This window comes from Dicentrarchus labrax, unplaced genomic scaffold, assembly GCF_905237075.1.
Source record: "Dicentrarchus labrax unplaced genomic scaffold, dlabrax2021, whole genome shotgun sequence".
NCBI classification, from domain to species: domain Eukaryota; kingdom Metazoa; phylum Chordata; class Actinopteri; family Moronidae; genus Dicentrarchus; species Dicentrarchus labrax.
Window position 1 is genome coordinate 32848304 of NW_026136721.1, and position 25573 is coordinate 32873876.

General features: G+C 40.9%; 2 protein-coding genes across 3 annotated transcripts in view; both read right to left on the reverse strand.

Annotated features, from left to right (window-relative positions):
* The window catches only part of mgat3b (beta-1,4-mannosyl-glycoprotein 4-beta-N-acetylglucosaminyltransferase b), an 83968-nt gene that overhangs the window by 31901 nt on the left and 26494 nt on the right, over positions 1-25573 (reverse strand). The gene's annotated exons all lie outside the window — the stretch shown is intronic.
* Positions 1-25573, reverse strand: part of LOC127354472 (beta-1,4-mannosyl-glycoprotein 4-beta-N-acetylglucosaminyltransferase-like) — a 49095-nt gene that overhangs the window by 12671 nt on the left and 10851 nt on the right. Inside the window, 5 exon segments of the mRNA XM_051384392.1 lie at positions 173-455; positions 1580-2229; positions 2613-2774; positions 2776-3067; positions 7068-7228. Of these exon segments, the coding sequence (XP_051240352.1) occupies positions 173-455; positions 1580-2229; positions 2613-2774; positions 2776-3067; positions 7068-7144 (1464 nt within the window). The 5' untranslated portion in view covers positions 7145-7228.

Here is a 25573-nt window from a genome sequence, read left to right on the forward strand (position 1 = left end):
TGTGTAGGGAAACAAGAGAAAAAAAACTGAATTATAAACAGATATAATCAAATATGCTTAATTTGCTCTAAAAAATTAATGCATGACACAATCATCCCACAGTCTTCCTGGTGTAAAACATATGACCGACCACACACACACACACACACACAAGCTGACATATTGCTGTTACCTTGCGCATGTGGATGGCAAAAGGCTCTGTCCAGCCATCAAACAGCTTAAGGAAAAGGAGGCCTTCATGTGCCGGGATTTCATCTGCGTCATTAATAACAAAGACGTCATCCGATCTTGCGCCTACAACCCTGGACATCCCATTGTGTGTCAGGAAGGTACGCAAGTAGTCATCAGCGATCCAGCCATCCTGCCGACCACCTTCTGGGAAGTGGTCGAGGAACACGTACAGGATTTTGTGACGTATGTAGTCGTATGTACCATTGAGGAGGAGCCGCAGGAAACTGGGGAAATTACAAATTCCATTTAGTGGATTATTTTATCCAAAGAAACTTATATTGCCATGAAATTGTGTGCTGTTATATAGTTACACCACAGCTAACTATTTTTCAAAGTTGTTGTGTTTAGATCTTCAGATTAATTTTACCTACCATTCCAGGAAGCCCTTTGTTTCCAGGCTTTTACAGATGGTATATACATTTGTTAGTTCACTCTCAAAACTTGCTGGAGTTACAGATTTTGAGTTTGTAACATTTTAAATATCTGCTTTGAACATTCAAACCATTCCAGGTAGGAAACCCATTTGTTGAACTACACTAATCCATGCCTTTTGGTGTAAAACGCTGTAAATGTAACTGTATTCCTTTACAAAAAAACACCATAGGCTATCTTTATAATGCATTTTCGTGCAACAATAAAAAAAAAGGCTATCAAACATTAAAGGATACTTGATGTTCACAGTAATGAATTACTCAACTCAAGCAATTTTCAAAAGCCTGCTTATATATTTTTATACTATAGGGAACAGAATGGAATCCAAAGCTGCCGGAAGAGTAAGAAAACTTATTCTAACTAACTTATTATTATGATTGGAAAAATGTTGCAGCACAGAACAACAGGCAACAAAACGTCCTTGTTTGACAAATGATGCCTTTCAGTAGGAAAACCCACTGTCCATACACGACACTGTTCGGAGGAACAACTCAATTAACCTGTTGAAATGCATAGCAAAAGAGGTTGTTTACTGAATGTAGCCGCTTTCATGCAGTGTCACATCCTATGATTGAACACACCAATCTCTCCCTCCAAGGCTGCACGCAGAGTCAATCATGTTGCTCTTGTCATAATCTGCTGTAAAATTGCTCCCGAGGCATTACATGTTGTTGCCAAAGGAACTTCACTGTAATTTTTATTCAGCACCCTGATACTCATGAAGCATGAAGGTTGGCTGTAAACAAAGACCGTAAGCTGTAAACAGTAACTACCCAATGCACTGGCAGTGACACAACTTGGCAAAAACATATGCCCCTGTTGATTACACAGTTTGCTTACATACACCTTGATCTTAACGGTATGGCTTGTATAATCTCCACACACACACACACAAAAAAAAAAAATTGTGTCTTACGTCAGAGGCCGTTTCTCTCCATAGGCAGTAAAGTTTGATTCACAAACGAGGAACAGATCAACTGCTTGGGCAAGCTCACGAAAGCGTACATGCAGCAGGTCAAACTCGTGGTTAACGTTGATGGCATTGATGACCCTCCGCGGGGTCTCTCTGGGCGTCAGCCGCTCCTTGGTAGGCAGATTGGAGTGATACACCATGGTGGGAACCCCACAGTAAGGTCCGTGCCATCCCGGCCGGCACACACACTTGACCAGCCGCTTCCCGTTGCCCCTCGCCCTGGCCTTGGCTTTTGGAGCTATGGAGGGCTGCTGCTGGACCTCCAGAGGTTTCCGTTGCCCAGCAGCCCCGGCTCCATTGGCCACAGCCCCCCCGGATTTCCCAGAGTACTCCTTTGGGGTAGCTACCTCTGTCCCCTGCCTGAAGCAAAGGGCTCCAGCTTTGGTTCGGACAAAGTAAGGGGTTTTGTCATCTTGAAGCTGGTGAGTGCGAATGTGGATGTCTCCCATGGATTCTAAGGGATCTGGAAATTTGTCCTTGCGTAACACCACCCGGTGCTCTTTTCGCAGCGATGGGACCTCTGGGAGGTCAGGCCCAGCAGGTTGGGCTTGGTGGCTCGGGTTCCTCGGCTTTAAGTGGTCTTCTGCTCTTTCCTGGAGAGGAAAGAAAAAAATAGAGGAGATTAAGGCAACATCCATTTAAAATTAAAACAAACTGCTCCAATGGTTCATATAAGTTCTCATTTAGAAAAAGTTTATGTGATGCTGTTTTGGTTGGTACAAGTTGCTTTGGTACTGTCAGATGTGCTCTTGGCACTTTGAGAGAAATTTGAAAGCTGATGAGACCAAAAAAAAAAAACCCAATGACAGTGCCAATGATATTGCATCCCAAGCATCTCACTAAAATCTGAGCCACCCTGTTCAAAACTGTTTAATAAATAATTTGTTTCAGCAGTATGTATTGCAGGGTTGTTGTATTGCACTTTTTGTGGTCACTTAATATACAAAGTGTTAAAGTAAAAGTTTATTGATCTCACCTCATTCGCACTGTCTCCCCGCTGGTTTTCTTCTGGTTTCTCCCAAGGGTGAGGGGGCGCTGGCTCCTCCCTCAACTTCATCTCGAGTCCTGCGCTGCCAATGATTCCAAGGCCTCCAACAGCAACCCCCCCAATCCCCAGATTCATCCCTCCTCCTCCCCCCTCCTTCTCCTCCCATAGCACCCGCCACAGCTCTAGCTTTGCTGTCCGACTGACGGAGAACAGGTAGAGGAGGGGCCTCTTCAGGGGAGGCGGGGCTGAGTGGGGTGGTGGCCACTCCTTTCTCCCTCCAGAAGAATCCGGTGACCATGATGAAGGATTTGATGTTGGGGTACGGGGCGGAGAGCTCACGCAGCAGAGAGACGTAGTGGAGGGCCTTGTAGTAGTGGAGGAAGGAGATGACGCACAGGCCCACCGTGCACAGCAAGAACACCCTGTGCCGCCGCATTTTCATCCTGGAAAGAGAGCATGAAGAAAATGAAGAAACATGAGTCTGACTGAAAACTTTAGAAAACATTTTCTGTTTTGGAATAATCTCTTTATTCCCATCTTCACCTCTGTGGGCAAACCACAATTAACTTTAAGTTTAGTAATAGCCTTGGGGTTGTTAAAAAGGAACAAAACCCAGGAGCAATAGCCCAAATAACAGCAGAAAAATGGTAGCCTCAAGTGGATGGAGTCCAATAATATTGGATGAGTGTGCCAATATTCAGTTTTTCCAAACACTTTGGTTTTCTACTAGTTAAGGTGTCGTAAAAAGACTTGTTCAAAGGAAAGCAGTTAGGAACTATTAAGATTTTAAGTGTTTTTTAGAAGCAAAGTAGGTTGGGGATCTAGGTTCTTTGTTATTTATAAAAAGATAAGGATTTACATTGACTTGATTATGGATGATTTGAGCCTGAATTTTCAGGTCACAAAGTTGGACTAAAAGAAAAACAAAATTTTAGACAGTAAAAACAAGTATATTTTCATATCAACAATGTTAAGATTAAAGCTCTCCTCAGCCTTATTATTAGTATACAATTACTTTTTAGCGGCTTTCATTCTAGCCATTATTCATACTCTGTTTGTCCCAATAAATTTAAACCAGCAATTCAGTTTAGCATAAGCTTTCAACAAACCTTAAAAGTACTCCACATCTTTCATACACTATTGATAATTTTGAACTTTTACCCTAAACAGCCAGTAATGCTGTTTGGGGTCAGCCTTTCAACATCCTGCATTCACACCTGCAATTTCTTCCAAAACTGCCTTCACTACTTCAATCTAAATTGCTGAAGTATTTGTTCCTATAAGCACAATTGGCCACACAGAAAATCAAAGGCCCGTTTGTGGCAGTGCTATGGCCTGGCTCCGTCCAGGGAGCTATATATAATATATGCTGATGATCATGTTGATTAAATTATCTTATTTCATGTCCACCCTGTAGCTTTTTATTAAGACGGATAGGACAGAAGAAAAGAGTGAAACATATAGGGAACTGAAAGAAGAGAAAAATCAACACTGTCACTGCATCATTTTCATACTGAGTTTTAGCTTCTCATGGAGGACTAAAATGTCATAAAATGTACTCCTTATTAAGGGGTGATGATAATGTTTAAAAATACAAGGTGTATGTAAAATCTGCCTAATCCATTTCACCTACATTTTTCTCTTTGTTACAATAAAAATGGACTTAAATAGAGCATACAAGTGATCTGAAAAGATCTTAATGTGAGCATCTGTCTTGGCTTTTGAGTGGGATTTTCTTTTTAGCCAAGCACAGCCAGTGCGGTCAAGGAATAGGGACACTCAATGCTTACGCAGCAAGATTTATTATTGCACTCTAACCCATCTCTAAAAAATGTTGGACATCTGAACACATTAAGCATGCAATGTGCAGGGGAAATGAAACACAAAACACTAAGGTAAGGGGGGGAAAAAAAGAGCCAACTCTGCCAGTGACCTCCCAGCAATGCATCGCATGAATCTGAAGAGCTTTTTAGCTCTCCCCCGCCCTCCAAGGGTCTCCACTACTGGATATGAAACGAGAGGCGGAGAGGGAAGAGGAGTGTGAAGAAGAGTAGGGGAGGAGTGAGGTCCAGCTGAAGATGGGGGAGGACAAAGAGGAAGAGGGGGAGAGGATGGGAGATGGTGGTGTGGAGAGATGTGATCCAGTGGTGGGAAGAGAGGAATGAATGAGGCATGAGTCCAGAGCAGCGAATGTCAGGGCAGAGATGAGAAGAGAGGATGGACACAGATTTCTGTGAGGATGAAGCATTTTACATTCATGTGCTGCATTAAGTGCAGTGTGAGACTAAACCATTGGCTCAAAAAGGTTCATGTTAACAGCTTAACCGGAGTGGAATCATGTCAGTCTGTCCTACAATTTGAACTATGAAAAATGGACAAGTAAGTTTCAAGTCTTGGTCCCAAGCCAAGTTCCAGGTAAAGATCAAATTAAGTCCTAAAATGTGTCTTTCAAACAAATGCTGTCTGCTGATCTGCACTGCCAATCATACATTTTCCTCTTGTTTGCAAAGCCTGGTTGGCTGTTGTCAGACTGCTTCAAAGTGTAGCTGTAGTCAGAAAAAGACATTATGACATAACTTTTGGGGGATATCAAATCAATCTTTTTTTGATTTTGTCAAGTTGTGTCTAAAGTCACCAGATTTGTGACTGACCCAAGTCCCAAGTCATGTATCTGAAATGTACATATGGAAATATGCAACCATCTGAGATACTATACTGGTTTATCAAAATATACATGAAGTAAACATAATACCTCAGTTGATATAAACACAATCATACATGGAAGAGATTGGAAGAGAGAAGAGGTGACGGGAGCAGATGGGAGAAAGGAAAAATAAGTCAAAGGAAGTGATGAGGTGGAAGCTGGTGGTGTTTGGTGTATTACTGAAGCACTGTGCCACCTCATCTTCCACTGCCACATCCTCTATGCAACTCTTTCAATTCCTCACTATTATCTGTCATCTTTAATTCCCCCTCACATTCGCTCCCTCCTTTCACTCCACTCTTCTCTGTCTCCCACACAGCTCGCCATAAAAGACGAAGAGGCGGAAGTGAGGGGAGAATAAAAGACTCATCTCTCTTTCTCCATCAATACACAGAGAAACTGAGAGAGTAAAGCAAAAGTGGCTTTATTATTTTTAAAAATGCACAGATGCTGCATGTCAGATTCGGGGATGACTTGCAGGGTCAGGTACAGAACTCTGTACTTTTAAGACGGAACTATGTCGGTACAACAGCGTACCGATTCACGTTAAATAAATCGGTGCGACATTTTGGTATCTGAGAGCTTGTCTGGGTGAGAGAGTAGAGTATAGAGAAAAAGAGAGAGAGCAAGACTAAAGTGAGGTTGCCCCTGCAGCTTGTTCAAGTCACAGTGAGTAAGGGCACGCAGGCAGTCTAATGCAAAACGCAAAAGTTGGCCAGGGCAACATGTTTTCCCAGAAGAAACATCTATCTTAAACCCAAAATATATCTAAAAGTTGAAGAGTGGAGCGTGACTAGCTAGACTAGATAGCCTGAAAGCAAAGAACCCTGCAGCTGCCACAACGTAAGCCTGTCTGCAACGAGTGCAATGTTTGACGTCAGTACTTTAACTCAGGCATCGACCACTTCGTCAACATCTTCAGGTAATTAATTAGCTCTTTGCATAAGTTGTTGCTGGCAATAACAGGCCGGTTTACAGTTTTACTAGTGTCAGTCACAGGTGTGTCGTCGCACTGACCGTGAGACTCAGGTAACTGATTACAGGCTCTCATGTCACTCGTCTACTCCTGTCGCACACAGTTCTCACGCAGTTGAATACACATTTTCAACTGATAACAGCACCAAAAGAAGACACAGAGTGCACTGACGGACTTGAGTCCGTCCCACTACTCTCACACCATGTGAGTGAGTTACAATGGTCACTCTGTCTCTGTCGCTCTGAAACTTTCTACTGATTCCCAGTAATATGCTATTATTAGTCTATGTAAAATCATGAATGTAATTGTGAATTACATACTACTTAAGAAATATTACAGTATGCAAGTGGTAGGAAGTTTGGACTTTTTACAACTGAAATTACATTTTTGTTATTAGAGAGAAAGTAAGGTACCGTTGGGTACCGGTACCAAATTCCAGGGGTATCATTCAAATGTGAACAGTACCCAGAAGGAGAACCCAAGAGAATAGTGCACAAAAATATTCTTATTACTTATAATAACACAACAATAACTAAGTCACTACAAGTAACAAACCATCTATCTATCTACAATCCACTATCTTTAAACATACATAAATACATAAAAAGGAAAAAAACATTTTCATTTACCACTGAAAACATTTTGAATGTAGAGATATCCCAGAAATGGAAAATGGAAAAAAGGGGGATCATTTACCACAAAAGTCACTTATTCATCACCAATCCACACATCCCATCACCAATCCATATACAAAAGCACTTACAACCAGAGTAACCGTAGGCATCGTGCGGCTGTTTTCTGCAGATTCAGGGATTCCCAGGTACCTCTAAGCCAAGACATGACTGTAGAAATTATTCCAATGTGCCCATGTCACCAGTCGTTGCCAGTGTACTGTTGCAACCTTCCTCTCCCCTGCGATGCTGCCTGTTAGATAATGCACAGGGTGAAGTTTTAAAAGTCAAACACAGTGTCCGCATACCTAGTTATTGTTTACGCCAGGCATCATGTGTGTGAAATCTGGAATTACCCAATTCTTTAAATTATGGCTAAAGAACAATTTTGAGGTCATGACCTTTGATCTTTGACTATGACCAATTCAATGTCTGACCAATTATGAATATATGGTCACAATATCCTCTTCTGAGTTATGGTGTGAAAAAGGCCAAAAGGGTGTTTTTTCAGGACATTATGATGTCAAAGTAAAGTTGACCTTTGACGTTTTAGATAAACAATGTCATCACTTCATCAATGTATCCAAATAAACATGTGTGTGAAATGTTGTCATAATTACTGCATCAATTCTTGAGTTATGACCAAAAACATGTTTTGTGAGGTCACAGTGACGTTGACCTTTGACCACCAAGTACAGCATCATCATTATCATCATTAGTTCGTCCTCGAGTCCAAGCGGACGTTTGTGCCAAGAAATGAAAAATAAAAACATAATGCCTCCGGCCATGGCTATTGTCAGCAAAGAAATGATAGCACCAGTTAAAGGTTGAATTTCTGCTGAGTGACAGAGAGCTCAAAGGGTTAATCCAGTGATGTAGTGCTGCATTTCCACAAAGTTGTGAGATTTGCAAGCAACAAAGAATTGTCAAAATTGATGCAGCAGAAGAAAAATGTAAGTTTGATCCTATGTTTCCTACATTCATTCTCAATACCATCTTTCATTAGTTTTCTCCTGCCTGGACACCCATGTCTTTCAACCTTCATTCCTCAGTTTCTGTAGTCTCCAAGCCCTGAGTTATACCTGGAATCCCTTCAAATTTAGAACAAGAACTGCTTTAAAAAAAATGCCCTGCCGAATATTTTGCTCTGAAAAGGTCTTCAAATACGTCTGTAAAGAAATGCCCTAAATCCTATCTTCCTATCTTCCATTTGTGTTTGTTTTAGTCTGATTTTGCATTCCTTTCTGTAAAAAGCATTACAATCTAACCAACCAATGAAGGGCAACCCCCAGCACCCCCTCCCTAAGGCGATAAGCCAATCAAAACTGGGCATGTGTTCAGGTCTGGAATGCATTGAATTGCGGGAAGAGGAAATTTTCTGAAAACTACTTTTTGTGTGTTTTGATTCCGGCCGGCTTGAATTCCTCCGTTTATACAACTGAACGCATATTTTTGAGGACAGCCCGATATCAGAGGAGGCAGAGAGCAAAGCTATAGCTCCACACCCCTACAACACTGTTTATCTTATCAGTATGGTATTACTTGTAGATTTCAAACACCTCCTTTTCTCCCAAACAAAACTCTTTTTTTCTACACCCACAACCCTGCCTCTGTGGGGAATTTCTAAAAGGTTTTGGGACTCCACATGCACCCCTGGAGAGTTTAGAAAAGCCCAGACCGTGGGTTTAACGAACGCAGCCCAAACATTTGGTTTGGAGACATGTAGGCCGATCAGAGTGATAAACAACCACACACAGAGAGAGAGAGAGGGAGTACGTGCTGGGTGGAGTAGCTCTCTCAGTTAACTGCTCTAAATTTCATCAGTCTGACTGTGTGTGTGTGTGTTCTGCCACTACTGACCTGTTGAACCAATTTCACATTGAACTTGATTGGTCCTTGAATTTAAGGCTGGCAGACAAAGGAGGGGGTCTGTCTGTTGTCATGGCTACAGTAGGAAAGGGTGGGAGGGCTGTTGCTTAATGAGGGGAAATGTGTATGTCTTCATTTATTTCTAAGAGAAACACAACTTATCAGTACATGTGTCTTTATTTAAAAAGACACAATACCGAAATCTTGAAAATTAGAACAAAACTTTTTCTATAGCAAACGCTGTATAGTTACAGTACAAATCAAACACAAAATATGCATGTCATTTGCATCTCCTTCATTTCTCTCATCCCCTCTGCAACACAGAGCATGGTTGGACACGTTAATGTCAATTTGTTTCATTTCAAAGTTACAAAGCCGTTGATGTTAACTTAATGTAACTGAGCTAAGCCAGACACCCATGAAACCAGCTAGTTAAGCAGTCCCTTTGACTCTGTGTTGTGTTGGGTGGAGGAATGATGAGCGGGAGGCCTGTGTCTATTTCTGTGCTGCCATTGTCTGGACAGGAACACTCACACAGTGGAGCCCACTGTATGAGTGTTCCTGTCCAGACCACGGACAGTCAGACTCAGAAAACTTTAAAAAATCAAGTTATCAGCACATCCGCTACTAGCTTGGTTGCCAAGTAAATGGTAAATGGACTGCACTTATATAGTGCATTTAGTCTTTTAACGCTTTACACTACATGTCACATTCACCCATTCATCCCATTGCAAGGTGCCAACTGCTCACCAGAAACTAATCCCATTCAAACACAGCAATCATGCATCGGCAGCAATGAATTTTGGGTTCAGTATCTTGCCCAAGGACCCTTTGATATGCAGAGGGAGGAGCCAGGGATCGAACTACCGAACTTTGATTGGTGGACCGCCCGCTATACCTCCTGAGCCACAGTACCTGGCATTCTCTGGTGGTTTCCCATCCAAGAACTAACAGGACTCGACCCTGCTTAGCTTTCCAATCGGACGATCTAGCGCGTTCAGGGTGGTGTGGCCGTAAGCCAAGTGCAGCTGTTTCACATTATAAGACCAGTTTAGCATTGTAAAGTATATTATGTTCATGTGTTAAGCTTTAACATTTCAGTAAGTCACAATGCTAGCATGTTCATACTGAGGACATAATGAATTAGCTCCTTTTGTGTGGAATTATACAATACAACTTACCTCAGGCATTTCTTTCATGAACTGGCAGCATTTACCTACTGAGACAGAGCCACTAAACCTACTCTATGGGATATATGGCAGGTGGAATCACACACTATCCAGACTCTGTTACACAAACACAACCCCGTCAGTAAGAAAGCAGGACTCGGATTCAACATTCAGCCCTGGACCCAACTACAGCAGTGCCCAACCACAGCATGTCCAGGTATACACACAGAGGCAGACAACACAAAATCTCACATCAGGTGGTTTGTGGCTTTAAAGATTTTGCAACATCAGCTAAACGGTTTCATAGGTGGAATGACAAATGATGCGCTGTCTCTCCTAAGAGCTTAACGGCCTTTGTTTTATAAGAACTCAAGGCAGTAAAGCCGCTTTCAGTGTGTTTGTGTGGCGATGCTCTAGGAGGAGCAAGCTGCCTCAAGTAAATCCCCCTTTCCTCTCTTTCAGCACAAAGAAAACTCACAAACATCTTTCCACATGGGAAAGGCTTCAGTCGCATCTGAACTACAAAGTGCCTCTCGGCTTATTCAGCAGCACACACAGTCTCTGATCAGTCTGTTGACCTAACCTAACAAGCACCCAGGGGGGATATCGAAAAAAACCAAAAAAACCAAAAAAAAAACCTTGGGTGCAGCAGTTAGTGAGACCAACTTCCAACCAGACAATCAAAAGTTTGGACCAATGAAAGTGTCCTTAGTTAAGGCCCTGAAACAAAAAAAAATACTTGGAATTGCACTTCAGATGAGGCACAAACTTTACCAGGCCTCCTTTTTATTTGCGAGGGATAGAGTGAGGTATGGATTAGTTTTAAAATATGGAAGAGTAGGGGAATCCCAGGAGATATTTGAAATAAAGGTCCATTGTCATAATGGGTTTTACTGGCAGGAAAAGACAATAGAAGAGTATCAGCTTATGGGATGATACATAGGTTGACATGGACACAAAAGGGGTGCACACATTCACACTCACAGCCTGTAATGTCATATCCCTTTACATGCTGAAGGTCAGAAACAGAATAGCATGCACTGTAATCGAAAACCACAGTATATAAAGGTGTCGGGTTGAGGCAGATGAGACCACAAATTAACACACTTTAATGTCCAGCTGATCTCAGGACAAAACATAAGTAATATAAGTGGCCATTGTGGAAGAACCTCAGCATGTATTTGTCTACTGTCAGTTACACATTATTACAACCAGACCCTTACTGAGAGCTCGGACTGTCATTGTTTTTATTTTAAAGAAAATACTAAACATGCTTTTTTAAGTCTTCTCTTGTTAAAGTGAATATATTTTATGACCGTTAGTAAAAATAATACATTTGAGGGCATTTGTCATTAATTTTGACTTCTTCAAGACAAAATGACTAATCAGTTACTTAAAGAAATAATGGACTAATCCATAATCAAGATAATCATCAGCTGCAGCCAGAGTTATTTGAATTAACTTAAAATCCCATTAACACTTTCATACAGACTTTGTTTTGTTCCAAAATCCATTTGAAAAGTGCAATTCCTAATCCGATAAACAAGCACTGGCACGAAACTAAAACTAAATATGAAAAAAAAAAAAAAAAAAAAAAACTTACTTTTTTTTAATATTAAATCTTAAGCAACAGGCAGCAACTCCCTCTCACGATGGATGAGTTTAGAATAAAATGCTTCAGTCTTTAAGTTCTTTGGAATGATCCTTTCACTGCCACAGAGTGTAAGAGTAAATTTCTCACGATGTGCCGCTGACCGCATGTTGTCCCTGCTGTTCCTGCTCTTAATGGCTGCTCAGTTTTCTTAAAAGGCTTTTCCCACCATTAGCAAACAGGGGTGTTTCACTGTCTCAGATGAAACTTTACCCAGGCAGTCACCAGAACTCAGAACTCACACCCTGACTGCACTTCCTCATTCACATTTCACCCTTTCTTCCCCAAACGTGCTGCATGAGTTATTTTGGAAACTAGTCTGAAGTGTCATGCTCTGTGTGTAACTCTACGGTTACATTTACATAATCCACCAAAAAATACTCTTCAGCCTGCACTGTACACCTGCTGGCTCTTTTGTTGTGTCTCCTGTGGAGACACAACAATGTCATTCTGTCACTGGTGCTCTCTTATCTTTTGTCCCTTCAGCAGGCAGAACTGTAATAAATATTGCCTCTTCTCTAATGACAACAGTTTTCCTTTCACTGTCAAAACCTTTCAGTTGTGTTTTCTTCCAACCAAAGGTACGCTAAAGTTAGCAAAAGCAGGGCAACCAAAGTAAACAATCACTATTATGGTTACTTAAGAAATGAAGGCGCTTTAAAAAAATCTGCGGACAGGAAATGATTGCGTACGCCGACACAGATGTTAAACCGTTTTTGTTTTACCATTTCACAACAGCAAAGGTACAAAGTTATACATTTTTTTGACTCTTGTCGCTCCTGTGGATCTCTTTGCATACACCCATTGATGCAAATTATAGCTGTTCACCCAGCAAATGTTGTATGCTGAGTAGTTTCCAGGATCCATCTGCCAACTGCCATGCTTGAATTGTGGCTTCTGAGTAATACTGGACCTATTGGTTTGAATGGTTTTATGCTGCTCTTGAATATACACTGTGTGACACTTTGAGCTGTTGCTTTTGGATGAGTGCCACATAGGATTTATAGGCCTGAGTGCATCATATGACCAAACAACCTTAGTCTTGTAAGCGCTTTCTTTTCTGTTGTGATTGTTTTTGGTTCCACACATCGTTAAATATCCCAACCAAAACTTGACTTTAATATGCAACATCTTGCAATTATTTTTGAATCATTGTGATGCTTTGTTCCTGTTGCTTTTCAATGGATGCCCCATGGTATGATTTCCCTAGGACCAGAAAGAACTTGGTTTTAATTTTGTCAACCACAAGAACTGGGGGTTTGATATTTTCTTTCTGTTGTAGTTCCAAAAGCGACCATAAATGTCAAATTTTAAAAATTCTGCAGCAACAGAGTGGCACTTCCTTTTTTGTCCCGCTCCATCACTAGAATATCAGTGTATACTCTTATAGAATCGGGGAATTCAACTCTTCTTCTCTGGGTTTTAGGGTCACTGGTTTTGTGAGTCAGATGTCAGGAGAAAGCCAGCGTGCTAAGGGGGTTTCAATAATGCAGGCACGTTGAGGGCCTCAGAAAGTGTGTGTACATGTGCGAGTGTGAAACTGTGAAACTGTGCGTATGTTAAAATAGAACCAGGGTTTAGGTGTACATGAATATTGGGAAGTGGAGGGCTGGAGCTGCAGTGTGAATGTGCTGCCTCAGAGAGAGTTGGTGCGTGTGAGGAATATTGTTTGGTCGCTGTGGGTTTGATTTCAGAGTGTTTGTGTGTGTGGATTGAGGTGGGAGGATGGGAAAAGCCGGTGGAGTGCCTCCATTCCTCCGACCTCATCTATAATTCAGCTCGGTAGCGGTCCGTGAGGTCTTTCTCTCGTTCCCCCCTGTTCGCTCTCTGCACTGAAGGTAGAGACAAGTGTTCCACGGTACATTTCACCATCTCTCCACATCCATCCATCCCCATCTACTGCTACCTCTCCAGAGGCCCGAGCAGCTGTGAGCAGCAGCCCAGTGAATTTCACTGAATGAAGATGTTCTAAACATACAGAATGTGTTAAAAAAAAGGTGTACCTTCGCCTTAAAACCAGGTTCGAAATGTTTACGTTCCCCATTGACCGTGACTGGACCTACAACAATCATCATCATCATCCACCTTGAGCTTATATTAAGTAAACTACCGGCGGTTTATTTCTGTTTTCATCTTCATTTCTTTTAAAATCATGTCTATCCCTTTGTTTTAAACATCTCACAGTATGTTGTATTTCTCGTTTTAATACTTAATGTGTTATGTAAAGCACTTGTGTTTGTGTATAAAATATGTTGCATAATTAAGCTCTACTAGCCTTACAATGATGACTAAGCTTGGATTCTTGTGCAGGATTTTTCATCCATTTATCCCTCTGTCACCAAAACACTGATTGGATTTTATTAAAGGCAAATAATGCAGATTTTATATATACACATAGTACAAACACCACATGTGTTAAAGTGGGTCTCCACTTCCATGAAGTTGACTCATACAGTGAGGGGGAAAAAAAGTAATTAATGGTGCAGATCCTACCTTTGCCATAATGCAACTCCATAGCATATTGTTACCAGCAATAATCCCCACCCATTAGGACAATTTTGCTACCGCACCAAACACAATATTATCCCAACAAATCAAACATATTCCTACCATTCCTATCAACAGTAAATATACTGATACTAGTAGCAGTAGCAACAGTACTAGTGGTAGAAGAATGCACTTTTATCAATATAAACTGAAGTACACTATTTCAGAAGGAATAGTAATGGTCTAGGTTTTATGTACTTGTATCATTTGTGTTTGTAACTGTAAAAGCTGCACAGTCATTGTACCTCAGGGACAATAAAACCTTGCTCAGCTGAATGCTCTCTTTTCCTCTATCAAAGGCTTATTCAGCCGTTCTTTATTCACTTCCTTCCTTCCTTTCATTCCAACTTTCTCTTATATTCTGAAACCAGCAGTTTACAGAGGCAGTGAAGACTTGTTCGGGTCCAGATCCTGCCTCAGCTGCACTGTAACATTTCCTGTTCTCTCTGTCTCTCTCTGTCTCTCTCTCTCTGTCTCTCTCTCTCCTTTTACTATAATGGCACTCTGTCCTCTTTCTTCTCCCCAGTCACTCTGCTTCAATTTAAATGTCACATATTCCTGCAGACTGCTATGATTTCACTTGTGTTGATTGAAGTTTGATGTTCTTCAAAAAGCTGTCAAGTTAGTGCTGTGATTAATTATTGAGCCTGGTATTTTTAGTAATAGTAGTTATAACCGTGGTACTTATTGCACTTGTTGCTGTTGTAGTTCAGTTGAGCACACTGGTTTCAGGATGAGGGTCCATTGTGTTCAGTACAGGATTTGGTTCATTGTTAAGGTTAAAACCTCCTTTCAAGGCCCACTTACTTACTCAAACGCACTCAATTCTTATCAGTCACGGAAACTGTAAATTATCGTCACTACTTCATATGCGCATTTTGTAATGACCGATGAATTGACTGGTTAAATTCAAAACGGAAGAGTTTAACTTAAAAGATACAAAAAAAAGCATTTTTTATAATGATTATGGATTTAAACAAACTAACTGTGTAAAACTCACAACTGTAACTTTTAAAACTTAAATTACCTTAACCAACCTCAACAACCTCAAGCTTTAACTTTGACAAATGATTCTCTATCTGCTTGTGAAGACTGTGAGCTTGAAAGCCTGACCTTGTTTTAAGATTATTTTGTCAAATTTCAAATTCCGAGGTTAAAGGTTTCACGATAAAAGATTTCAAAAACAAATAAATGAATAACACACGACTGAAATGGTTTTAAGAAGTCAATATAAAAATGAGTCTTGTCAAACTGTTTTTAAAGTCAAATCAGGCTCAATTCCCACGTTAGGAATTTGAAACTAGGTGTAACATTATATAGCATTTCCCATACAGTAATTCAATTTTTTCAGCTTTGACAGCTAACGTTTGATGTCTTATATAAGATATGTTACATATTTGATGAAGTCGGTCGTGATTTAAAAGTGAAGTACTGGCGTGTTATTTTTCAAGGATAAAGAGCATCAGAAAAAGGCCTCATGAAGACAAAAAGCATGAAGTCTTAAAGTCTGAGTCTCACTGAAGAATCAAGTATTATAAGTACAACGAGTTGCACCATACAATGAAATTCAGTCGTCTCATTAGCATCATCAGCATCTTCTCAACTCCCTTCGACCCTGATCTGGGTTCAGTTTTCTCCCCTAAATCTCCAGAATATTCTTCTTCTTCTTCTTCTTGAAAAGCTAATAAGACTCCCTGCAGCGTCCTGATCTCGGTTCAGCTGCCACAGTCTCCAGTCTTGTTGACTGCACACCAAATTAAACAGGTGAGCCAATTATATATCTGTGGCCTTCGGGAAAACTTCCCTCCACTACAAAAGGATTTAACGTCCATTTTCCCAGTTTCCTACAATGCCCTGCACGGTCGTACATCACTGTGCAGCTCCACTAATGAACACAGCTCTCTTAAAAAGCAATCTTCACTGCAGTGATTCACTCCTTCAGTCATTTGCAGCATCCACCCTCATCTGTTTGCCACACCCACTCGCTTCTACTCTATTAGAAGCAAAAAGGCCAACTTCTACACCTCGGCTACTGTTAGCTCGTTAACACTCGGCATTGTGATTGCGTGGCGGACTTAGCTGACTCACGCTACTGTTTGTGTAACATCATCGGTAATGACAGGGCTCTGCAGATCATCTTGACAGTAAACAAAACATGCTCTCTTTGTTGCAATGCCTTCCCCAGGTGTGTCATTATTTTCAAGACAGGATGAAAACACCAATTCTCTCTCTTTTCGTTTCGGCTCCTGTCCCACCTTCCCGTCCCGCCTCTCTTCCTCTCAGATGCGTGCTGAACTGAGAATTGTTTGCTGCAAGGACTACCACTTCTATCTGTGCCTGAAGTGTTGAAGTCATTAGTTTTGCTTGTGTGCGTGTGTGAGTGTAAGAAAGAGTTAGTGGGGTGACAGTGGTCTCTCCAGTGGATCTGAACGGGTCTGAGCTCTACGAATTGAACATACAAGACTCACTGTATCCATCTATTGTGAATGAAATGAAATGGCAGCAGACACAAGTGGGATTTTACCAACGATTCTTTTGTGTGCGTCTGTTTACCCATGTGAACACACATCCCAGCACGAGCCAGCCTTTGTGAAAAGCGCACCTGCTTGTACTTGCGGCATCCTTTCATCTGTTTTTGTCGCCCCCTTCAAGCCGCTGCATCCTCTCAAGTTGAAAGCAGTCTGCATTAGATTTCATGAAATCAGCCAGCCGGCTAACGATCTGGTCAATTGGTAAGGTCAAGACACCAGTCCATTGCACGTCATTGACAGTCCAATCAAAATAGCTTAGCTTGTAAATTGAGCCCGCTTAATCAACACACAGGCATAGACACAGGCCTGGGATTAGCTTAAGTAGGTCAACACCCAAAAAACACTGGGCTGAAGGATTCGCTGACACACTTCTATTGTCTGAAGCTACCATTGTTATTATGGAAACAGGAAGATGGGAGCTATTAGAAAGGTTCCATTTTAGCTCTGGTTAAGCCTTATGGTTTTTGCATTAGTCTGCAATCCAGGCGATAATTGCTGAATGCACAGTATCAGGCCTGATGGACCCAGAGAATGGCGCCTTTGTGTCCAGTATTGTTGCTGTATAATGCATAACAGGATACTCACTGCTGAGAAGTGGCCACATTGGTTTAAAGCAACCCACAGTTGTGAAATCTACAACCATACATTCAATTTTTGCAGCGGTTGCTCTATTGCATTCTCCCTCTCCCATACGACAAGGCAAGTAGGCATTTTGATGCTGGTAAAGTAATGTGTTCTGCAGCCGCAGAACCTCGGCTCCGCACTGAGGAACGAGAAGAGGACAGCAGTCCGGGGTTACACCTGGACGCAGCTCGTTCGGCCTCAGCAACTGTTTTTAATTACAGGTCGATAGAGGGTCTTGAGGAGAAAGCGTGATCAGACAGGGAGAGGAGAGTGAAGAGACGGTGATTAGAGAGGGGAATGTAGAGAGCAAAAATCAAAAAAGACACTGCTTGAGGGAGAAAAAGGGGGCGAAAGGGCAGTCTTAAAGGGGAAGCACGAGCATAAGAAAAGAAGGGGGAGCAGTGGTGCCGCAGGAGGATGTGTGGCTGTGGATGTGAGCGAGAGTAGGAAGGAGGGAGGGAGGGAGGGAGAGAAAGAAATAGAAACAGAGAGAGAGATGTGGGGGAGGGATGCAGTGGAAGTGCTGAATAAAGAAAGAGCCAGAAGCTGTGTGTGATCAAGACGGTAGACAAGATCACAGTGTGGAGGAGAGCTGGAATGGGAGAGGATGTACAACAGCAAGTTCAACAGAAAGAGATGAAAACATTTGGTACGTTTACATGCACACAAACAACTTCACTGCTGTGGATTCACAGATTAAGGGTAAGAGGTTGATTAAGGAAACAACAAGAATTTTAAAATACAACTAAAGCATTTTTAAGCTGAGAAGAAAAATAAGACTCAAATATATATAAATGCACAAAAAACAGCAGCCTGTGTTGGCACCCTCTGTCACTCGAAGCCGCCATGCTCTTAATTCTGTGCAACTTTAAGCCTTAATATAATTTAAGCGGGTGAAAGAATTCACACCCCCGTACAGTTGTATGAGTGGGGAATTTAGCTAAAGAGCTCGAAAGCTTTTTTTGTACGAGGCTATAAACATGTCTATTCCTGCTGTAGAGTTAAGAATTTGATTGTTGGGACTTATGGAGATGTCTTCCACCAATCTGGGCTTTTGGACTATTGGTTCTCGGAAAAAAAGACACAAGGTATAGTTAAAATATAGGAAGATATATTTTGACACTTTTTGACATAAATAAGACATGATAGACAATTAAAACAATCATAGTTTCAGCTGTACCTATCACCAATTACAGTTTATTTTTATTTTTCCAACCTATATATATATATATATATATATATATATATATATTTATTAAAATACTTTAATAATATATTATTGTCTGTATTCATGTGTGCAAGACTACAAGCTAGCATGAAGTAGGTAAATCACAGAATGGATAAATGGGTTCATTTTAGTGGTCGACCAATATGGGATTGCCGATGCAGATATTTTGAGAGAATGGCTGCCTGATGACCGATAGATAATGGCGACATTAAAACCAAGAAAAGCAATGTACAATTCTATTCTATTCTATTTTATTCTATTCTATTGTATTCTATTGGAAATTCAGACATATGTTTACAGCAGGATGCATGAGAGTTACAGTACAGGGCTCAAACTAACTTTTTCTCCACCTTCCCAAAACTCACAAACTCACATTGTTCCACAGCAGCCACACTGACAAGGCTGCCTGCAAATATGTCAGGACAAGAAATGTTTTATTTGATCGGCCTTGTGAGCACAGACATCCGATTATCTCAAAAAGCCAAATAATCAGCCTATCACTAGTTAATTTGTGCTTTTATTTCCTATTGATGAAACAGCACTTTAGCACAAACTCAGTTATTCACAGTTAGTTCTAACATTAAAGTTGTTTTGCTGTCACCCACCAAACAATCCGCCATTTCTTTGACATAGCTGCTAGCGATGATTTTTGTTTTTTTTTCACAAAAGGAAATTACTAAACTGTATTGGTGCCAAGACGAATTTGGGTAATCCAGCTGGGTTAATCGAGTTCTGCGTCTGCGATTACAACATTAATGCGAGTAAGATAACTCTAAAAGGGGTTTATCTGACTGTTGCAATATTACCCTACTGGCTCTAATCAAATTATTAGAGTTCATGTGAACACAGAGAAAAAAAGATGGAGTATGAGGGAAGGGTGGAGGCAGAGTGGCACATTAGAAAAGTGAGGGTAGAAAGAGACGAAGCAACGGACGCCCTCAAAATAAGATGAAAGTGAAATCAGGTGATTCCTGTCGGCTGTGTGATCTTGAAAAAAGCAGAGAGCTGAGTAAAACTGCTATCAGCCCTGCTCTTCCTGGCTCTGCTGTCATCTGTTCTTCGCTTTCTGAAAAGACGACCAGTGAAAAGCCTGAAAGCACTTGGCACACACTACCAGTCCCTTCCTCCCCCTCCGACGAGCTCTCCAGACATAAAATTCACTAGATCTGTGCTTTTATGAAAGAGAGATGAGAAAAGTGAGATAAATGGTGCAACACAGAGGGTAATCTAAGGGTTTGTTAGCTACTTTCTATGTGCAAAGTCTTTGTAACAGTGCCGTGATTTACCATTTCTTAATTTGGGGGATTTGTTCGGAGGCAGCAGTAGCTCCAACAACAACAACAACCATCATGAAATGAACACCTCAACTTTCATTGACAGAAAAGCGAAATATACTGAGTGCTTAGCAGCGAAGAATATAAATGTTAATGAAAATGTCAGATATTTCTAGAATTAGCTTAAGCTTAAGGCCCCGTTTCAGAAATTATGTCATAACACATCACCTCTGGATATATGTAAATAAAGCCAGAATGTCTCACGAACACAAAACGTGTTATGCAGAAGGCTCTCTCATGTATTTTTATTTATTTAAATCCTTGCAACATCAAAGGTCGTCCCATATAAAAAGCTTAATATATGAAATCTCAGCCTGGACTAACATGTACAGTATCTACTGTATATTTTACTTCTGTCTTCTTTAAGTTACACTTCTTTTAAAAGATGGCAGGGTCAGAGAAACACTGAAGCAAATCTGACTATTTCATTTCTGCAAAAGTGAAATTGAGGGAAACCGAGACACTTGCTGGCAGAAGTGACAAGTGTGAGGTTGTCATTAATGTGTTACTTGACTTAGCTGGCAAAAATATTCCAAAGTTAAGAAATAAAAGAAGTTTGCTCTGCCAGGCACCTGTAATTTATCCACTGATTTATTTGAAAGGCTTTTAGATGTTTTATGCAGCTTTGAAAACACATAAAGGTACTTTTTAAAGAACTGTCTTCAAAAAATTGACACATGCTGCCAATTAGCATTCATCTACATACTCCTATCTTTCCTGTGAAACTGCCGGTGTAAATGTGATTTAATTACTTCAAACCCAAGTCCTGTTTTCCTGTGATGTTCCGATGAAGTTGTCAACTCACATATGACATACAAGTTACTGAAATAGATCAAGTTCAGCTGTAAGCCTGCATTCATACTAGACAGGGTGCAATGTGCCAGCTGACTCTGAGAACCATTTGTTGACTCATTCCACAACCACAAACCCCTCCTCACACAACCCCGAAAAAAAAAAACGCATGCAAACACACACACACACACACACACACACACACACACACACACACACCCCACCCCCCCTCACAAAAACTTCCTCTGTTTCCTGCCCCACATGCAGCTCACAGCTCTTTTCTCGTCTGAGGAGAGTTTTCAAGCGGTGTGACAGATTGATCAGCAGTTGCTGTTGCACGTGTGAAAGCGATGGTATCCAATCGGGTTTGGCAAAATTCTGCAGCCGCAGTGTTGTCCAGACTTGTAACTTCTCTGGTGCCAACTGCAATCACAAGGCCCTTCTCTGAACTCCACTGCTCACTTATCTGTTACAGGCACAATTCAGGAGGTGCCTTGCACGCTGGGATTTCAGAGTGACGTTTCTGGGCACAAAAGCCTCCCAGCGAACACGACCGGATCTGCCTCTAAGACAGACAGTGACTACAGTACTGAGGTGATTTGCAGAAACTCTGACCAGGGCTCTGACTGAAAGAGTCTCTTTGAATGTGTTACTGTTATCACCATAACACCGCAAGGCTTCACACCAAACCCTCTCTCACGTTCAGACTTGACATTTAGGAAGTTAATTTTAGCAACAGGGCAGAACAGAACAGGGCAGCAAAGCAAATGGAAAGCAAGTCTGCAAATAAAGTTACACTGCCTCAGAATTAAAATGCCAGGAAATATTACTTCTTAAAACAGAGCTGCATTCCCTTTTCCACTCTCCAAGATTCCCCTGTGGCTTAAAATCCTCATTTAACCTCTCAGTGACCAGTCTGAGAATAAAAAGAATGTAATTTAAAAGGCGCTTGGCAACATAAATGTGTGTGACTTCCAACAGCAACACGACACAACATGAGGCGTCTGCTCTGTTCTTAATTTTGGAGAATCAACAGAGGATATAAAAAGGTTTGGCAGGTTCCTGGATATGTACTGACCACTGACCTATTTTGAGTCAAATACACTTCCTGAGTGTTTTTAATCAGTCTCCGATGCAGACGTGAACTACAGGATGCCAGGACGTGGAGGTAGAGGAAATGCTAATAACGTAAATCTATAAACACCCAGGGATACCATATCTGACATCACACTGCTTAGATATACCTAGTTACTTTGTGAGCTAGTTCCAGAAAAAAGAGGAAAGTTTGTGAAACAGAGAAAACAATCTTGCAACATTACCCACAAAGCTGGTGCAATTCAAGTGCCACTTATGATGACGCTTCAGATCTGTTTCCCGGAGTGTTGCCATAGAATCCTCACATTCAAAGCAGCCAATGACGTACACAAGGTTTCTATTTAAGCAGATTTGGGCTTCACAGTTTTCACTTTATTTCACCTGGTGGAGAACAGGCAGTCCTGGTGGAAGAGCTGCCCAGCTCTAACTGACCTGGGTACAGATCAGTATTTTACAGTTGCTGCTGGATGGGTGCTTTGGGTGAAGAGCTAGTTAATTGCAAAACTGTGCAGAAAGAAATTAATGCTGCTGTCCTTGACCTCCGTGCTGTTATATAATAACCCAAAAGGCTGCAGAGAGAGGGGGTGTGACAGGGGGAGGCAGATAATTACTGTAACTGAATAGTACATACGTTATTTGGGACTAAATAATCACCTGAATATACATGTCCATGCATTAAAAAAAACTAAATTGTATGCATTGTTTTTGGTAATACTTTTTTTTTTCCTGTTACTGGAAAAGGGAGATGATAAATTCTTAAAATACATAAAAATATAGACAAAACAAGATGATCTATATATACAATAAGAATGTAGAAAGACACAAAGATATGGAGAAAGAAATATAAAACACAGTGCACTGCCGGAGGAGTACTACACTTCTCCAGACCAGAGAAACTCTATTATTCTCTTGGCCGACAGAGAGGTCACGGTGGCTGCAGTCTGTCGCGTCGGCAGCAGTCACTGTCAAAATCAGAGCTCCTTCAGTCTGAGATAGTGACATTACAGCAATAAGACCACTGAAGTAGAGTGGAAGAAACTGACTGACTGATACACTTTTTAAAAAGGTTTTCAGCTGCCAGCTCAGAGACTGCAGTCTGGAAATGCTTCAATTAGAGTATCAGGAATACTTCTTCTGACCCTCTGCCATTTCTCATGTCAGAGGGCTGGTTCACCAAGTGAAAAAGAAAGAATTTTCTCTCTTGCTTTGAGTGGGACCAAGCTATACAAATACTGTAGTTTTGGTTTTATTTCTATTGTTTTGATTCATCTATCCATAAGATGTCTGCTGCCATCCCAATACAATAGAGGCAAATGGAAGTTTTAATTAAAAATGACATTTAAAGCTGCATTCATTGATTTTTTGGAAGCTCTTAACACAAAATGACATATTATCACCTTGTAAAGTTGTTGCAGCATTCCTAAGTTATGCATTCAGCAAACACATAGCAACATTAGCTTTCATCTCAAGCTATGTTTCTGGCCAAATGAGCCCAATAATTCTTCTTTAAGCTCTCTTATAATATCTACCAACTCTTGAGGGAAATGTCTTCTTTAGCTGCTAAATGCTCCACTTTGTTCACCAGCTAGCCAGATGTTGTAGCATATATGCAGCTGTAAACAAGGTTGATCAGAGTGGTGTGAGCGAAACAAAACAGTAAAATCATAGGCCATCAAACTAAAACAATGACCTGAAAGACACTAAAATGCTCCTTGGAACTGAGGGGAACTGCACTGTTGGGTAATAACTCTCTGTTGGTTTGTAACTGAGTGACCCCTTTCACACACACATCCATTTTGATCCATTTCTAATGCAAAAAAAAAAAAAAAAGTCAGGAGGTGTAGCTTTAAAAACTTGAAAAGCAACATGCCTTTCCAGGAACAAAATCCCAGTAACTCTGGATAATCCACTAACCTCAGTGTTAAGGGTTTTGAAAACTGTTCACAGCCTGCGTTGGTATTATGCAAGCACCACAAATATTGTACTCTTGACCACATCTTTCTATCTCCATTGTATTTGAATGGAGGCTGAAATCTCATACAACTATCTCATAACCTGTGCATAATAAAACCAAAACGAATTCCAGTGGTAGTGAATTTATTTATTTATTTATTTTTTTGTAATATGGGTGAACAGACCTTATAATAGTCAAATTTGTGTTTGGATGATTTGTCAGTAGCTGCTCAAGCACAGCAACAAACTATAATTAAATTACTGTAGCTACATTCAGCTCATGTTTCTGTGCCAGTGGTGTCCACCTTGACTGTTAGGCGGCCCAACTAACCGACTAGCATCTCAAGTGCCCTTATCTCTGCCAAGCCTTCTTCCATTTCGACAGCACCGGCCTCACCTACACTCGGGGCGCTAAATGGAAAGGTCGAGAATGTTGAGGAAAAGGAAAGGGGGGGGGAGGAAAATGTCAGGCACCCAGAGCTACTTGTCAGCCGGACGTGTGTTAGAGAAAGGAGGCAACGTGCTAGCGTGTCCGATCCCTCTGAGAGCTTGGTAAATAACCCTGGGCTGTTTGCCGTGGTCCCTCTCCTGCCAGCGCTCATGCTAATCTTCAAACGGATGTGCACACTCAGATGCACATGTACTCACACACAAATAACACCTATTGTCACCATTTTCAATCTTCCCCTCGCTGACATCTCATTGTCATTCTCTCTCTCTCTCTCCTCCTGCCTCTCCTTCAGTCTCCATCTTCCTCTCAGCTCTGGGCTTTTGAAAAACAGAAAATAAAATTCAAACTGTTTTTTGCCTCCCTTGTCATCTTGGGCCCACAAAGAAAGAAAAGGAGAAAGTTTGCTGACATTTTAAAGCTCCGACTGCTTCAGATTGTACTAGACACAGAGGAACTCCCTTTTTTTGGATTTTTTGCCAAATGCTCAGAGCTACTTGCAAGTCATTACAGTGCATCAACATGACTCATTGTTCATTAATTTATTCAGTAAAGAATTAGGTATTATCGGCAGGGTGGAGTAGCTCAAAAAGGTATGATTATCACTGGAGCACATTGTTTGTATGAACACAGTGACACCGAATAATGATTAAATAAGGGAAGAAAATAAGATTCAAATAGTTCAGTAATAAACTTGACACCATGAAACAGATCATTTTGTTGAGTCAAATAAGCAAGAAGCTATATAGAGTCATAAATCAGTCCCTGCAGAGATCCATTTGTTACATTTCAATTTTCACTACGAACCTGGAAGTACCTGAACAATTCTGGTCAAGTCACAATATGAATGCATGAATGCAATAAATGAATAAGCGGTAAAATGTTTCTGTCAGATAGAAACCAAACATGCAGACTCATGGCACCTTTACATGTCATGGTATGAGTTTACATTCCAGACTAATTAAGTGCCAAACTGAAATAACTGGTGTGCTCTTCTTAATTAGTTTAGGGTGCGTGTGTGTGTTGAGTGTGTACAAGTCTTCACCCCTCAACTACACAATTTCCCAAGCCATCAGCAAGATTTGTCACAAGATCCGTTTAGTAGCTTTTCTAGAGCTTTTGATTATATGACTTGATCACAAAATAGGCCTTTTTTCAGTGTCTGCTATAATTACCACGTGATCTGTAAATAAACCTGTATGGCTATTCCAAAAGCTTTGGTTAAAGTCTGGTTATGTTTAGGCACTAAAACACCTTATTAAGGTTAAAGAAGTATCACCTACATTGTTAAATGAAACCAACAGTACAGTTTGTAGAAGAAGGGGACATGGACTATGGTTTCAATGTCAAAGTAACA